Here is a 17,027-nt window from a genome sequence, read left to right as displayed (position 1 = left end):
AAGGGATTTTCCTCCAGGAAAAACAAGGGCTTCTGTTTCCATTACACAGCCTTTGTTATTATCGTGCTGTGTGACCAGGGCAAGTCTCAATCTTTCCACCTGTAGTTTCTTCATCTGTGGATAAGAATAATCTGCTTCTCTGGAGTTTGGATATGTAGTTCAGTGCAGAAGGAATGAGTAATTATTCACCAGACTCCAAAGCACCACCAGGTGAAAGGCTTACTGGGGAAACAGGGCAAAAGTGTTACCTTGCTCTCCAGTAATTTCCTGGGCTTCCTTCAGAGCTGTGTGGCATTAAGACAGGACCACAGACTTGGGGGCCAAATGCCTGGACAAACTGCTTGCCCTGCCTTCCTGTGTGCCTGGAACACACTGCTCCCTAGAAGCATTCTCCCCTGCCACTTTAAAATAAGGGACTTGGCCAGTGGCCCTCTGTACAGTGCTTTCTGGTCTTTCATGGCCTTGAGTTTAAAGGCTGGAATGGCCACATGGTGAACTGTGGAATGTGGACCAGATGGACATGAGTTCTCCCCCACAGGTCTCCAGAAGAGCTCAGAGATTAACCCATCCTGTTTCTTCACCTTTATTGATCACCTGGGGGACCTCGTAAAAAATATCAGTCCCCTGCCTCACCCAGACCAACTGAATAAAGATCTGAGGGCAGGGCCCCCGCTTAGGTATAGTTTAAAAAGCTCCCTGGGTGATGGAGATGTGCATCAAAGCTGAAATCACTTAACCCATCATGATTTACAGCTCTCAGCAGAGAGGCTCAGGTCCAGGCACTGGCCCAAACACTCTTATTAGTTAGAAGCAGGGCTGGAAGTGGACCTTAAAGCTTGTGAACCCCAATCCCTGAAAAGTACCTAGAAGTGACTTCTGGAATCTCTATCTCCCCCACCTATGGAAACTCGTGGATTGTCTCAATGAAAATTATCCCGCACCCTGAAGGTAGCAATGGAGAGACACCTCCAGAGTGGGAGGGCAGTTGGATCACACATTGACTTTCTGAGAGTCACCTTTCCCCTTGGCAATCTCATGAATCACGGGTGCTACTATCAAGCTGGACACAAGACGCCTAATTTAAATTTTAGCTTTGCTAAAAGGGAAAATTGATGGGAAGCAGCCACAGAAAGTCACATATGACAAGAAAATCCGCCCACTTCAGCTCACCTGTCTTCTGAGGGGGATGCCTGTTGGCTGCCTCCCTGCCTAGGCCCACGTGGTGGAGGCCATTTCCTTTCCCAACAGCCCAGAAAGTTCTGCGAGGCCCACTGCAGTCCGTGAGGTCAGAGTCAAGGAGGAAGGCCAGGGATCTTCTATGTTCAAGCTTCCTCTCCTGCTGACATGGTAGAAGGGCCACCCTCCCTCCAGCTCCACATCTCCCCCAGCTGTCCCCTCACTGGTGCCCTCCCAGCTTCAGGAAATGCACTGAAAGTACATAGCAGAGGGGTGGTTTTGCTATCCTGCTTCATCTTTTCCTGGCTAAGAGACCCAAGATTCAGTCACAACAGAAAGAATTGCTAGACCTGTAGTCAGCAGGTCTGCATTCAGGTTTCGAGTGTTGGATTTGCTTGCCACAAGACCTTGGTCTATTCCTTACTTCCTCTGAGCTTTTGCCACCTCAACTTAAAAATAGGGATCTAGAACCCCACTCTACCTCCGAGGGCTGTGACAAAGACCAGTCTCACTGACGTATGTGAAAAATCTTTGTAAGCCCTAGAGTCTACTTGGGTGAGGGCCTTCACTATTAGGGAATTGAGGTTGGGATAAAAGTACAAATACTCAAAAGGACTGATTTTTCAGAGAAGTAGAATATTCTGCCCAAACCACTTCAGAGTTGGGAAATAGCTTCAAGGGATCCTTGTCTGGGTCTACAGCAGAACATCCCTGGTATTTATGGGTTCCCTGAGGGCACACAATGGGGCTTACAGAGGGAGGCCTCAGCACAGACCCTGTCCTCTCCTGGATGGCAGAAGCTGTCCTGGAGCCAGAGGCTCCAAAAGGAAAGCTACACACTGTATTGCTGCCGAGCAAATGTGATGATCTTCACTACTGTCATTTATTGTGTCTGGTCCATGGAAGATGCCCATAAAAACATTTGTGGAGTGAAGTGACTTCAATATAAGGTAATGCCCATGCTAATCTCATACCCTCTTGAGATCTGCAACTTGTCAGGGCAGGGGAGGATTAAATTAGTTGGAAGTGAAAAAGAAATAACCAAACAAATCTCTCCAAGGAGAATACATATATATCCATCGTGGTTAAGAAGTAGGGATTACAAGTATGTACAATACATACACGACAAAAAGAAATAAGAACATAGGCGTGCCTGGGTGGCTCAGTCGGTTGAGCGTCTGACTTTGCCTCAGGTCATGATCTCATGGCTCATGGGTTCGAGCCCTGTGTCGGGCTCTGTGCCGACAGCTTGGAGCCTGAAGCCTGCTTTGGATCTGTGTCTCCTTCTCTCTCTGCCCCTCTCCGGCTCATGCTCTGTCTCTCTCTCAAAAATAAACAAACATTAAAAAAATTAAAAAAAAAAAAAAATAAGAACACAACCCAGTTTCATAAAACTTTTTAGTGACAGCTATTAATACGTGCCCCCAAACTATGCTGGGCATTGTAGGCAGAGTATAGAAAGAAATCACCCACAATGTTACAAGTGAGGTCAAAGACTGCATGGTGACTGAGGAAGGGGGATCAGGAAGGATTTGAGGAGGGGGTGGCATCTGATGCAGGCCGAAAAGGGGAACTGGGAGAACAATCCAACCAGGAAATCATGTGACAAACGGAAATTCTAGGGCATATTATGATTAAGTCACAACAGCTACTGCTTACTGAGCAGTGGCTATGAGTGGGTACCGTGCTGAATGCTTTACATACAATGTCTCATTTGCTCCTCATGATACTCCCATGAGGTAGGTATTTTTATTCCCATTCTGCGTATGAAAAAACTGGATTTCAGATGGTCACAAAGCTAGTAAGTGGCAGGAACAGGGCTCAGACACTGATCTGATTCACAGCCCCCTGCCCTCAGTCCTTGATCTTCCGTAGTCCTGCATGAACGGAACTAATTGCTCATAGAGCGGCACACCGGGGGAAAAGACAGGATGAAGACAAATCATGTAATGTTTTGCTTATGGATTCTGAGGTGACTTTACTGAACAAAGAGGCTGGGGAGGGAGGCCACAGAAGGGCAAAGGTGGGGGAAGAACAAGATCAGAATTGCGCACTGAGATCACTCCAGTGGCCACGGGCACAGTGAACTAGAGACCACGTAAGAGCCTATGGCCGTGATCCAGGCTTGGGGTGAGAGAATCATTGCTTGCCATCAAGCTTTGCCACTTGAGAGTGTAATCCTGGGAACAGCAGCTTGAGCTGCTTATCACCTTGAGTTTGTTAGAAATGCAGACTTGTGAGCCCCACCCAGACCTACTGAATCAGAATCTGTATTTTAACATCATAGCCAGCTAAAGCTACTGCACACTGAAACCCGACCAGCACTGCCATTAAGGGCAGAAGCTGTGCCTGGCGGGGACTAGAGGAGGGAGATAGACTCTCCTCCTGGAGGTGCACGGTTTTGGAAGGCAGATGCCTTTGGGAATCCGAGGAAAGCCAAGGACCTCGCCCCAGAAAAAAGTGCTGCTGCATACCAACGTTAGCCTACAACTTTCAGGGCTTCACAGAGCCCTGCAGAGCCTGAGCCACTGCTGGGTCTGTAGGAAATCCCTGAATCTTAATTCATTCATAATTTAGATGGGAAGGAGTGGTAAGGAGTTTACCATTAAAACAAAATTCAAGTCTGAAGCCACAGACAGTCATTTTAGTGTACTCTCCAGAGCCTAGATAAGGCTTTGGTCACTACAGCCAGGGAGGGCCAAGGCTCTGTTTCCATTCCCCCCTCCACCCTCCACCCCCTTGCATTGTTCTCCAAATCCCCTGGTGATCTGAGCAGATACCCTGGCACTACAAAACAAGACCTACCCTGGCCTCCTTGAGCTGGACCTGACCTGCCTGTCTGTTTTTCTTTTCTTTAGTCCCAGAAGAGCCAAAATTAGCCTCTCTTTTGTTCATTTTCTTAGGAGCCTCTACATTGTATCTCAGGAAAGGATTATCGTGCTCTGGGGACTCTACCTCACCATGGGATGTGAGGAAGGTGAGGAATGAACAGAAAATGGTCTTTGACAAATTGGTTCAATTCAGACATTCACATGACTTTCCAGGAACTGCCCACCATTGCTTCAGTAAAGCTATTGTTTCAGCTCCCAAATATTAGCCCAATAGGAGGCCAGGGAAAGTTGAGAAGCAGTCAGAGGTTTGAAAACATGACCATGTGAGCAAAGGACTTTTGTTGGCCGTCTTCTGACATTATACTGGAAATGGTGATACCCCAGAGGCTCTTGTCCCATGACTTGAGTTCTTTGTCACTAAGTGAGTCCTTTGGGGGTCAGGAGACACATTAGGGTCATGCCAGAATGCAGAGAAGTGGGAGTGACTCCTGAGGTGTGGGCTTTGGAGGCCGTAGCATTTGAGCCTGGTTTAATTCTGCAATTACTGACTTCCTTTTACCTATTCTTTTACCTCTCACAATGAGCACTGCTTGAAAAACAAAACCATGTGCAGTGAGCCGGGGGCAAAGGTGACATGAAAGGTCAGAGCTAAAGGTTTCACACAAAGAATTCAAGGTGTGATCAGGCATTTGCTCAACTTCTCAAAAATTCCGGAGAGCTCCTGCTGACCTCATTCAGGCTTGCTCGGCCTCATATCCTTGGACATTTGGAAAATGAAGCCAGTGGTGGCAGCAGCACGTGAGAATGTGTTGATGGGAAGAACATTTGCCCCTGGGCTCATGTGGTCACCAGTGACAGAAAGGAGCCATGAGGTGATCAGGGCCCAAGCCGTTCCCTGCTGCCCACTAGCAGCAGCTGTCTCCCCAGCCTGCATCCCCAGGGGTTCACCTCGCTCCCATGGAGAGTTCTGATACAGGGATTCCTACTTTGGACATACATTTTCTTCCATCTGCAAATATGTCCTGCTAGCCACACTGGGCATACAGTATTTGACAAGAGATTTGAGATTTAACTTTGAGAACTGCACTATGTTTCCACTTCTGATGAGAACTACCTACCCAGGATACCTCCCCGGTCTCGTACAACTCCCTGCTTAGGCTAACTATAAGGGCAACCTTCTGCCCACTCTGTCCACACCCTCCCCACGGGTCCCTTCCCACTAGGCATCTCACTAGGATTTGGGACTCCCAGACTTACTGAATCAGCAAGACTTAAGAATCTGTATGATAAGCAGACCACCTCAGTGATTCTGCTGCACACTGGAGAGGGAATCACTGAGTCAGCTGATCTTGAAGGACAGACTTAGCTCCAATACTCTAGATCAAAATATTCCGAGGGATGGCAGCCTCCAGGAAATAAGCCTGCCTCCCAATTTGTAGAGCTGACTTTTACCAACCAATACATCTCAGTCTTCTTATCTCAGTGATTCTCTACCTTGGCTGGATATTAGAATCAGGCATTGGGTTTAAAAAAATTATACATAATACAGGGGCACCTGGGTGGCTCACTTGGTTAAGCATCAGCTTGGGCTTAGGTCATGATCTCACAGTTTGTGAGTTTGAGCCTCATGTCGGGCTCTGTGCTGTATGGAACCTGCTTGGGATTCTCTCTCTCCCTCTCTGCCTGCCCCTGCCCTACTCATGCACGCACGTGCATGTACTCTCTCTCTCAAAACAAATAAACTTAAAAAATTTTTTTAATTATACATAACACAGATTCCAAGCAGAGATTAGATGTGTGGGTTTCACCTTCTCTAAGAAGCAAAACAGCGCCTTAAAATCCCCAACAATGGTTCCACCAGAAGAGTGTGTGTCAGCACCTGGTTATCTCGGGCAATATCCTTAATGAGGGTCAATCACGTGGCACCAAAGGGCAAGCAGCCTTTTGAACAAAGTAGGATGTGGGGACCCCAGGAATTACCCTAACGTCCTTTAAAAGACTACCTTTGCTGGGGACAGGGCCGTGCCGAGACCCTTTAGGTTCCAAGATGGCCACAGAAATGCTGTGGACCCCAGGGTGGATCTCTGTGGGGAAGAAGGTGGGAGAATGGAGGCTTTGGCTCCACCAGCTACAGGAGCTGGGACTAGTCCTGACTCAGCACTGCAGGGCTGGCCGGCATCCTGGCAGGAGCCTGCGTACATGAACTGCTGTATTAGGAGACCAAGTCAGGGTACAGTGGGCTACAGGTAGCAAAGGGGGAGGTGGTGGTCCCTTCTCAAAGGGCCACAGCTGGGCCTGAAAGGCTGCTAGGAGCAGCGGGCAAGCACTAGCTGACGACAAGGTAGGACGAGGGCCCAACAGTGACGCTGTAAGGCAGTTAGAGGTCACAGCAGAAGTAATGATAAATGCTAATATTTCTCTGGTGCTATTTGCCCAGCAATGACCTCAGTGCCTTGCACTTATTCATTCATTTAATCACATTTAATAACAGTTCTGTGAGGGAGTCATGACCAGCCCTATTGTAAAGAGAAGGAAACTGAGCTGTGGAGGTTATACAGAGAGTAGCCACCAGGCTGGGAGCCAGGGCAGTCTGGCTCCAGAGCCCACACCAGTAATCACCAGGTAGGCTTTGACGCCCCCATGACGACAGCCATTATTTACTGAGCACTTACTATGTGCTATGACGTTCTCTGTGCTCTTTTAGTCCTCACCACTATCTTATGAGGTGGGAACTGTTTTAGTTTCCATTTCACAGATGAGAAAATTGAGGCACAGGGAAGATAAGTAGTGAACTGCTCATCGTCCATTCTATCCCCTCTGGGAACAGAAGCTGGGCTAACCCCACCCACGGCAGTTCCATCACTTTTTTTAGAACTTCTAAGCCTTTAGGCTTATCAGAGAACTGAAGCTAGATGAGAATCTTTACTAGGTGATACTGAGCTTCCTGCAATAAAACACGTGCAGTTTTTAGTGAGAACTGGAAAAACAAAGATCATGTGACAATATTTCTACCTCCAAATGTGTAAAAGCATATCATATCAATTTCAGCAGTCCTGCCCCAAACTTACTAAATCAGAATACATGAAAGGTGGAGCCACGAAATCTGAATTAAAACAACACCAAAAACAAACCACAGGTGATTCTGGTACATAGCCAGGGTTGGAGAATTACTGTCTTTATTTCATAGTAATATTTTACAGCCCTCAATGAGCAAGCAGTATTTCCAAAAACCATCTTTAGTTTTCAAATCCTTTTGTTTAGAAAGAAGCTACGTGCGGGAGCTGACCAGAGGAGAGGAGCTGGTTAAGGATGGGGGCAGAGAAGCAAAGCCCATGGGGCTTTAACACTCACATCCACGTGCACTTTGTTCATGCCCTCCCTTCGCCTTCTCCATTTGGAAAATCAACATCTGTTCTTCAAATACAGGCCCAAATGTCATATTCCTCGTGACACTTCCCCTGTCTAGCCTCCCTTCCTCCAGCCTTGCCCCGCCAAAGACTGCCACCCCGTGAGCCCACAGCACAAACCTCTCTAAGAGCACTGCTGACCTCATTCCTTCTCTGTATTCTCCCTGCACCACATCTGCAGGACTGGCAATAATTTACATGCTCCCCCTGGCCCAGCAGATGTCTGGGACATAATAACCTCTTGGAAAGTACTAGATGAATGAATATAAGGGAAAGAAAGAAGGGAAGAGCCGATACAGGGATAAAGAAGACAAAAATGGCCAAAGGGGTAACCACAGAGGGAGGATGGCTAGTGAAATCTGATTTAGTGCTGACCCCTTGAGCACATGTGATCCTTGCTCTGAACCATGGGACAGCCAGTCCAGACACTCACTTGGTCAGCCTGGCACTGTGTGCAGAGTACTGAGAGTCACGTGAGAACATTTATGATTTCACCAGGAATCACTGCTTATTTCTGCTGAGCCTTAAAACAACCTTGTGAGATAAGCAGAGTAGATGTTGATAATCTCATTTTATAGCTAAGAAAATGAAGGCTCAGAAACCTGATAAACATGTCCAAGATCGCATGGCTAGGAAGCAGAGCATGGATTAATTCAGATTCACTGCTAGATAAAAGTGGCTCATATTGTTAAGGTTGGAAGAGACCTAGCATATCATCTGATCCAGCTCTCTGGTCAATGGCGCATCTTCCCCAGCTGCTCTTCAAGGAGGGGTGATGGAGCTGAGTCAGAGTATGGGGAGCTCTGTGCAACCACTGCAGCTTGGACAGGCCACATGAAAGTTCTCCCTGGCACTGAGTGAAGTCTTTCTCTGTAGCATATACCTGCCAACTCAACCCCCTCCTCCTGAAGACTGACCAAAGGCATTGCTCCCGTCCCACTCTGCCAGTTCTGCTCTGCTGCCCCTGAGATGCCAAGGCCGATGGGCTGACGTCCTGGACTGAGTGGAGGTCCTGCTTCCCTCTTTTGCAGCACTCTGACAGAGAGCTGCCAGCGCTGGCTCAGACAGGACGCTGACATTCTGGACAGTGTGAGTGTGTCACCACTTGCCTGTGGGGATCTATTTCATCGGTTAAGGCATATCACAAGGGCATCATCCTCTGCCATTCTCTGTTTGCTCAGGAGAAAATGAGCATCTCAAGGTATCTCAATCCTGCTTCCTCAGAGGTTTCAAGGACTTCACTCACACAACCTTGTAATAAAAATATACTCGAGGCCTAAAAACCATCTAGCTGAGTTGCAAAACTAATTGTTTTGTGCCTACAAAGTAATAATAACAGATATCTCACTGGCCTTTAGGAGTTGAAAGGCCCTTTCGTGGTTTGTTTTCAGTTTTTGTAGCCCATCAAGAAGGCAGGCAGGAGAGAAGAAAACTGGTTTTTTGTGAACAAGAATAATGGGAATCAGCCTCACAGCTTACAAGTGTGGGATCAGGACTTACCCCAGGTGCTCTCGGTCCAAGGTCAGTGACTTGGACCCGCATGGCCCACCAGAGCAAACCCTGTGCAGACCAGCCAGCCAGGTGCTGACAGTGCCCAGCACCTACAGACTTCCGCTCAGGCCTGAGTGGTGGCTGCTCCCACTGGGACGGTAGCAGACTTCCGAGCACTGCTTCATTTTGTATTCTCTCATCTCAGTAGGAAAAGGCGATTCAGGAAAAGAACCTTTGGCATGGTGCTCCAGGTTTTCCAGTTGTCTAGCTTTCGAAGCCCTGGTTGATCCCCTGGGTCTGACCATTACTCATATCCATGGAGGCACCTTAGCAGGGCTATCTAAGATATAGGGCCTATTTTTATCTCAGTGTCAGACAAACTGAATCTATCCACCCTTTGTGGCCTGACATCCCCCAATCAGCTGGCTCTGAATCCAGCCACACTGGGAAGCTGCTAGAAAAGCAGTTCCTAGTAATCCAGCTGCTTCCCTCTTGCAAAGCCCTAGGATTTTAGGGACCTCTTCTGGCAAGTGTGGTGGAGAGCCATCTTCATGGTGGAGCTGACGGTGAGAGTCCAAACTATACCTTTGCCCCCAACTTTTTCCTCTGGACAGCTTCAAAACCACAGAAAACCTGAAGGAATAATACAATGAGCATGTGTACTATTCACCTAGATTCACCAGTTCTCATCTCGTCACATCTGCTTTATCACTTTCTCTCCATATACATACACAGCCAACCCCTGAACAACACAGGTTTGAACTGCACAGATCCATTTATACATGGATTCTTTTCAATACAGTCCAGTACTATAAATGTATTTTCTCTTCCTTATGATTTCCTTAATAATATTTTCTCTCCTCTAACTTACTGTATTGTAAGAATACAGTATATGATACACAAAACGCACAAAATATGTGCTAATCAACCATTTATGTCACCAGTAAGGCTTCCAGTCAACATTAGGCTATTTGTAGTTAAGTTTGAGGGAGTCCAAAGTCATATGCAAATTTTCAACTGTGCAGGGCATCAGTATACCTAACCCCTACATTGTTCAAGGGTAAACTGTACAGATGGCAAACAAATATGTTAAAAAATGCGGCATCGTATGCTATGAGGGAAATGCAAAATAAAACAATGAGATACCACTGCACAGCTATTAAAATAGCCAAAATCTAGGGGCGCCTGGGTGGCTGAGTTGGTTAAACATCTGACCTCGACTCAGGTCATGATCTCACAGTTTATGGGTTCAAGCTCCACGCTGGGCTCTATGCTGACAGCTCGGAGCCTGGAACCTGCTTCAGATTCTGTCTCCCTCTCTCTCTCCGCCCCTCCCCCATCACACTCTCTTTCCTCAAAAATGAATAAACATTAAAAAAAATTAAAAAAAAAAAAAAGAATAGCCAAAATCTAGAACACTATCACACCAAATGCTGACAAGGAGGTGGAGCAAAGAGAACCCTCACTGCTAGCAGGAATACAAAATTGCACAGCCAGCTTACTCTTACCATATAATCTGGCAGTCACACTGCTTGGTATTTACCCAAAGGACTTCAAAAGTTATATCCAAACAAAACCTGCACATGGATGTTTATTGCAGCTTTTTTCATAACTGCCAAATCTTGGAAGAAACCAAGATGTCCTTCAGTAGATGAACAGATAAATAAACTGTGATATACCCAGACAATGGAATATTGTTCAGTGGTAAAAAGAAATGAGCTACCAAGCCATGAAAAGACATAGAGAAACTTAAATGCATATTACTAATTGAAAGAAGCAATATGAAAAGGCTACATACTGTATGATCCCAACTACAGGTATCCCCAGATTTTCAAAAGTTTGTGTTACTCCACTTTGCTTTTACAAAAGCCTTACATTAACACCTACTTTCACTAACTGAAAGAAATCTGAAGATTTTTGCTTTTACGAAAAATGAAAACAGCGTTCAGTTTTTGTTTTGCAGTGAACCATCACAGAGGGAGCCGGTACCCTCAGCAGTGAGAGTGGCACCACGAAGCTCCTTCCTTGGGAACTACACTCAGCAATCTCAGCATCAAGCCACCACCGCTGTGAAGGTTAGCATCTGTGATTCATCTTGATTTATTTTGTATATCCATTAGCATGATGTGTTCTAGAGTCAGAAAAGCTTAGGAGAGATTATTTTTTTGGGTCTAGGAACACTGAAAAATTTTTCTGTATCAATTAATGGTAATTGCTTCTTAGCTTTACGCCATTTCAGCTTATGAAAGATCTCGTAGGAATGCTCTACTTTGGGATAGCAAGGGAAACCTGTGTATGACATTCTGAAAACAGCAAAACAGTGGAGACCGTGAAAAGATCAGTGGTTGCCAGAAGTTAGCACGGGAGGGCAGGGCTAGAGGGATGAATGGACAGAGCATCCAGGACTTCCAGGGCAGTAAAACTACTCTGTATGGTGTTATAAAGATAAATACATGCCGTTATACATTTGTCCCAACCCATAAATGTGCAACACCAACAGTGAACCCTAATGTAAACCGTGGACTTTGGGACTTAAGTTCATCATTTGTAACAAATGTGTCACGCTGGTAGAGTATGCTGATAACTGAGGTGGCTCTGAATGTTGGGGGACAAGGAGTATATGAGAAAATTGCTGTACCTTCCTCTCAATTTTGCTGTGAACTTAAAACTGCTCTATAAAAATAATTTTAAAAATACACTGGATGGGATTACCAGCAGATTAGATGTTACAGAACCAAATCTGAAAGCATAAATGATAGAAATTATTTCAAATAAAGCACAGAAAAAAAATAATCCAAAAAGAAGCAAATAATCCAATTAAAAATGGATAAAAGGCTTGAACAGATTTTTCTCCAAAGATGATCTGTAAATGTCATCAGGCATAGTAAAAGTTGCTCAACATCGCTAATCATTAGGAAATGCAAACCAAAACCTCAGTGAAATATCACCTCACACCCATCAGGATGGGTACTATCAAAAAAACAAAATAAGTGTTGGCGTGGATGTGAGCAATTGGAAACCTTTGTGCACTGTCGGCAGGAATGCAAAATGGAGCAACCACTGTGGAGTATAGGATGGACATTCTTCAAAAAATTAAAAATAGAACTACCATATGATCTAGGAATCCCACTTCTGAGTATATATCTAAAAGAAGTGAAAGCAAGGTATTTGCACACCCATATCTGCAAACCCATATTCACTGTGGCATTAAGAAGCAACACATGTTCATCTACAGATAAATAGCTAAATAAAATGTGCTGTTATATACAACAGAATGTTAATATGATTCAACTTTCAAAAGGAAAGAAATATGGTAACATGGGAATCTTAAGGACATTATGCTAAGTCAAATAAGCCAGTCACAGAAAGACAAATAACATATGATTACACTAATACGAGGATGTAAAGTAGTCAAATTCATAGAAATAGAAAGTAGAATGGTCAATTACCAGAGGCTGTGGGCTGAGGGGGAGTTGTTTAACAGTACAGAGTTTTCTATTTGCAAGATGAAAAAGTTCTGGAGATCTGCTTCATGGCAATGTGAATATAACATTTATTTATTGACACTACTAAACTGTGCACTTTTTAAAAAGCATGTTAAATAGGGCACCTGGGTGGCTCAGTCGGTTGAGCATCTGACTTCAGCTTAGGTCATGATCTCACAGTTCATGGGTTTGAGCCCCACGTTGGGCTTTGTGCTGACAGCTCAGAGCCTGGAACCTGCTTCGGATTCTGTGTCTCCCTCTCTCTGCCCCTCCCCTGCTTGTGCTCTGTCTCTCTCTCAAAAATAAATAAAATGTTAAAAAAAAATTTTAAAAGCATGTCATATAAATAAATGAACAAATAAAAGGGAAAAATGAAACAAAGTTGTTCTTAGACCTGCAAAAGCTAAAAGAATTCATTGCCAGCATACCAGCAACTACAATGTTAAAGGTTGCAAAATAATACTTTATCTTTTTTTTTGCAAAATAATACTTTAGGTTATGTATATAACTATTCTTCTTGTGTCTTTAAATAATAGACTTTAAAAAATAATAATGTAGTTTGTACATAAAAGTAAAATGCATGGGGGCGCCTGGGTGGCTCAGTCAGTTAGGCGTCTGACTTTGGCTCGGGTCATGATCTCACGGTTCATGAGTTCGAGCCCCATATTGGGCTCTGTGTTGACAGCTCGGAGCCTGGAGCCTGCTTCCGATTCTGTGTCTCCTTCTCTCTCCGGCCCTCCCCCGCTCACACTCTGTCTCTGTATCTCTCAAAAATAAATAAATGTAAAAAAAAAAAAAAGTAAAATGCATGATAACAATAGGACAAAGGTTGGGATAGGAGAAATGGAAGTATATTCTTGCAAGATTCTTATACTATGATTTTTATACTATATGTATAGTAGTATAATATCATTGGAAAGTAGACTGTAGAAAAGCTAGACATGTATACCACAAACCCTAGAATAACCAATAATATAACAAAAAAAAGTTATAGCTAACATGCAAAGGAGATCAAACAGAATTATAAAAACAAAAAAGTAATTCAGAAGAAGGCAGAAAAAGAAAAAAAATGGGGGGAACAAAAAGCAAATGGCACAAATAGAAAACAAACGGCAATATGACACTCTGATATCAAACCCTGTCAATAATCACATTAAAGGTAAATGATCTGAAACACCCCGATTAAAAGGCAGAAATTGTCAAATCTGACAAAAAGTCAAGAATTAATTATATGCTGCTGACAAGAAATGCACTTTAAACATAAAGGAACAAATTGGTTAATAAATAAGAGGATGGAAAAAAATACATTGCGCTAGCACTAATTAAAAGAAGGCTGAGTGATTATATTAATATCATACAATGTAGATTTCAGAGAAGACAAAATTCTCAGGGATAATGAAGATCACTTCATAATTATGGAGTCAATTCATTAAAGAGACATAACAACCTCAAACATTTATACATCTTATAACAGAACTTCAAAATATATGAAGCAAAGACTGATGGAACGATATGGAGATGTGACAAATCCACAGAGATTTCAATACTACTGTCTCAATTATTGATGAAGTAAGTAAGCATAAAAATGGCAAGGACGGGGGTGCCTGGGTGGCTCAGTAGGTTAGGTATCCAACTCCAGATTTCAGCTTGGGTGGTGATCTCAAAGTGGTGAGATCAAGCTCCATGTGGGACTCTGTGCTGAGTGAGGAGCCTGCTTGAGATTCACTCTCTTTCTGCCCCCTCCCTCAGCTCTCTCACACACTCACACACACACACACACACACACACACACACACACACACACTCTCTCTCTCTCTCTCTCTCTCTCTCTCTCAAAATAAATAAACATTAAAAAAAAGAGAGAGAAACTTGAAAATCACATATTTGGAAATTTTTTTTAATGTTTATTTTTGAGAGAGAGAGAAACAGGATGTGAGCAGGGGGAGGGGCAGAGAGAGAGGGAGACACAGAATCTGAAGCAGACTCCATCCAGGCTCCCAGCTGTCAGCACAGAGCCCAACGCAGGGCTCGAACTCACAAACTATGACATCATGACCTCAGCTGAAATCCAACGGATGCTTAACTGACTGAGCCACCCAGGAGCCCCAAATATTTGGAAATTAAATAATACACTTCTAAATAACCCACGATCAAAGAGAAACAAAGGAAACATGAGCAAGTATTTGGAACTGAATGGAAATGAATCCATCAGGTGCTGTTAGAGTAGTGAATTTTTTATATGAGAAAAGAAGAAAGGTATCAAATCAATGACCTACTCTTCTACATTAAGAACCCCCCCCCCCAGAAAAAGGGAAATTAAGCCTAAAGTAAGCAGAAGAGACTAAATAATAAAGATCAAAACAGAAATCAATAAATTGGGGAACAGAAGAGTGAAAAAAAAATGAAAAAGCTAGGTCTTTGAAAAGTTCTATAAAATTGATATATCTTCAGCCACCTAGATCACACATACAAAAAGAAAGAACAAATTATTAAGATAAAAAATAAGAGGAGCAACAGAAGCAACATCACTACAGATTCTGCAGATAGTAAAAGAATGATAGAAGAACACTAAAGACAATGTTATGCCACAATATTTAACAACTTAGATGAAATGACAAATTTGTTAAAAGACACAAACTACTAAAACTTACTTAAGAAAACAGAGATAGCCTAAATAGCCCTGTATCTATTATCAACAGTGAAAAGGTTGTTAATAACCTTTCCACAGGGGCGCCTGGGTGGCTCAGTCGGTTAAGTGGCCGACTTCGGCTCAGGCCATGATCTCGCGGTCCGTGAGTTCTAGCCCCGCGTTGGGCTCTGTGCTGACAGCTCAGAGCCTGGAGCCTACTTCAGATTCTGTGTCTCCCTCTCTCTGACCCTCCCCTGTTCATGCTCTCTCCCTGTCTCAAAAATAAATAAACATTAAAAAAAAATTAAAAAAAAATAACCTTTCCACAATGAAAAGCCTAGAGTCAGATGGATTCATTGGCAAATTCTACCAAACATTCAAGATAGAAATAATACCTATTCTGCATAAACTCTTCCAAAACAAAACAAAACAAAACTGGAGAGAATACTTCCCAACCCATTCTATCAGCCTCTGAAATGAAAACTAATCAAAGATATTACAAGGAAAGTATAAGCCAGCATCTCTTAGAACACAGACGTAAATTCTGAACAAAATTCTCAGCAAATCTAATCAAGCAATATATTAAAAGGACTATACAGTGGGGTACCTGGGTGGCTCAGTCAGTTGAGCACCTGACTTTGGCTCAGGTCATGATGTTACGGTTTGTGGGTTCGAACCCTGCGTCAGGCTCTGTGCTGACAGCTGGGAGCCTGGATGGAGCCTGCTTCAGATTTTGTATCTCCCTCTCTCTCTGCTCCTCCCCCACTCACACTCTGTCTCTCTCTCAAAAATACATAAACATTAAAAAAAAAAAGGATTATACATTATTACCAAGTGAGGTGTACCCCAGAAACACAGGGTTGGTTTAACATTCAACTATCAAACAATGTTATTCCCCATATTAATAAACTAAAAAAGAAAAACTATTATGGTCATCTCACTAGAGAGAAAAAGATTTTTGACGAAATCTAACATCCATGCCTGATAAAAATTCCCAACAAACTAAATGGCATCCATGAAAAAACTACAGCTGACATGACACTTAATGATGAAAGACTAAATGTTTTCCTGAGATCCAGGATTGTCCACTCTGAGCACTTCTATTCAACATTGTACTGAAGGTTCTAGCCAGTATAATCAGGCAAGAAAGAGAAAGAAAAGCCATCCAGCCAGATTTAAAGAAAGAAATACAAGTGTCTTTGAAGATAACACATGATCACCATGTAAATAAATCCAATGAATTAATAAGTAAGCTTATTAATAAGGTTGCAGGATATAAGATCCATACCCAAAAATCAATTGTGCATTTTACATACTAGCAACAACAGCAAAAAATCGGAAACAAATAAAATAAACACCATTTACAAAGCCATTACCAAACACCACTACAAAAATATGAAATACTTAGGGACAGATATGATAAAAGACGTGAAAGACCTATACAATAAAAACCATAATTGAGAAAAACTAAAGAAGAGCTAAATAAATGGAAAAATATACCTTTGTCACAGGTTGGAAGACTCAGTATCATAGCATGTCAATTCTCCCCAAATTATCTATAGATTCAACACAATCAAAAAATCCAAGAAGGCTTTTTGTATGAATTGACAAAATTATTTTACAATTCATATGGAAATGCAGGGGTGCCTGGATGGCTCAGTTGGTTGAGCATCCGACTTTGGCTCAGGTCATGATTTCACGGTTCATGGATTTGAGTCCCGCATCAGGCTCTGTGCTGACAGCTCAGAGCCCGGAGCCTGCTTCGGATTCTGTGTCTCCCTCTCTCTCTGTTCCACCCCTGCTCACACTCTGTCTCTGTATGTCTCAAAAATAAACAAAGATTAAAATTCACATGGAAATGCAAAGGGCCTAGACGAGCCAAGACAGCTCTGGGGAAAAAAACCAGAGGGCTATCACTATGTGATTTCAAGCATTGTTATAAAACTACACTAATCAAAACTGCATGGTATTTGTACTTAGACAAATAGATCAGCAGAAAAGAAGAGCA

General features: G+C 43.4%; 1 protein-coding gene across 10 annotated transcripts in view; it reads right to left on the bottom strand.

The window, feature by feature from the left end:
• The window catches only part of CCDC15 (coiled-coil domain containing 15), a 96,109-nt gene that overhangs the window by 22,744 nt on the left and 56,338 nt on the right, over window positions 1-17,027 (bottom strand). The window contains exon 15 of one of the 10 annotated variants that reach the window (XM_045038493.1): window positions 7,167-9,538. The exons of the other annotated variants lie outside the window; for them this stretch is intronic. Coding sequence (XP_044894428.1) covers window positions 9,292-9,538 — 247 coding nt within the window. The 3' untranslated portion in view covers window positions 7,167-9,291. Of the gene's footprint in view, window positions 1-7,166; window positions 9,539-17,027 lie in introns of those variants that run through there. 10 annotated transcript variants of the gene reach the window in all.

The sequence above is a fragment of the Felis catus genome, chromosome D1 (genome assembly GCF_018350175.1).
Source record: "Felis catus isolate Fca126 chromosome D1, F.catus_Fca126_mat1.0, whole genome shotgun sequence".
In the NCBI taxonomy this organism is placed as follows: Eukaryota; Metazoa; Chordata; class Mammalia; order Carnivora; family Felidae; genus Felis; species Felis catus.
Note: the sequence above shows the minus strand (reverse complement) of the source record. Positions and strands in the feature narration are given on the sequence as shown.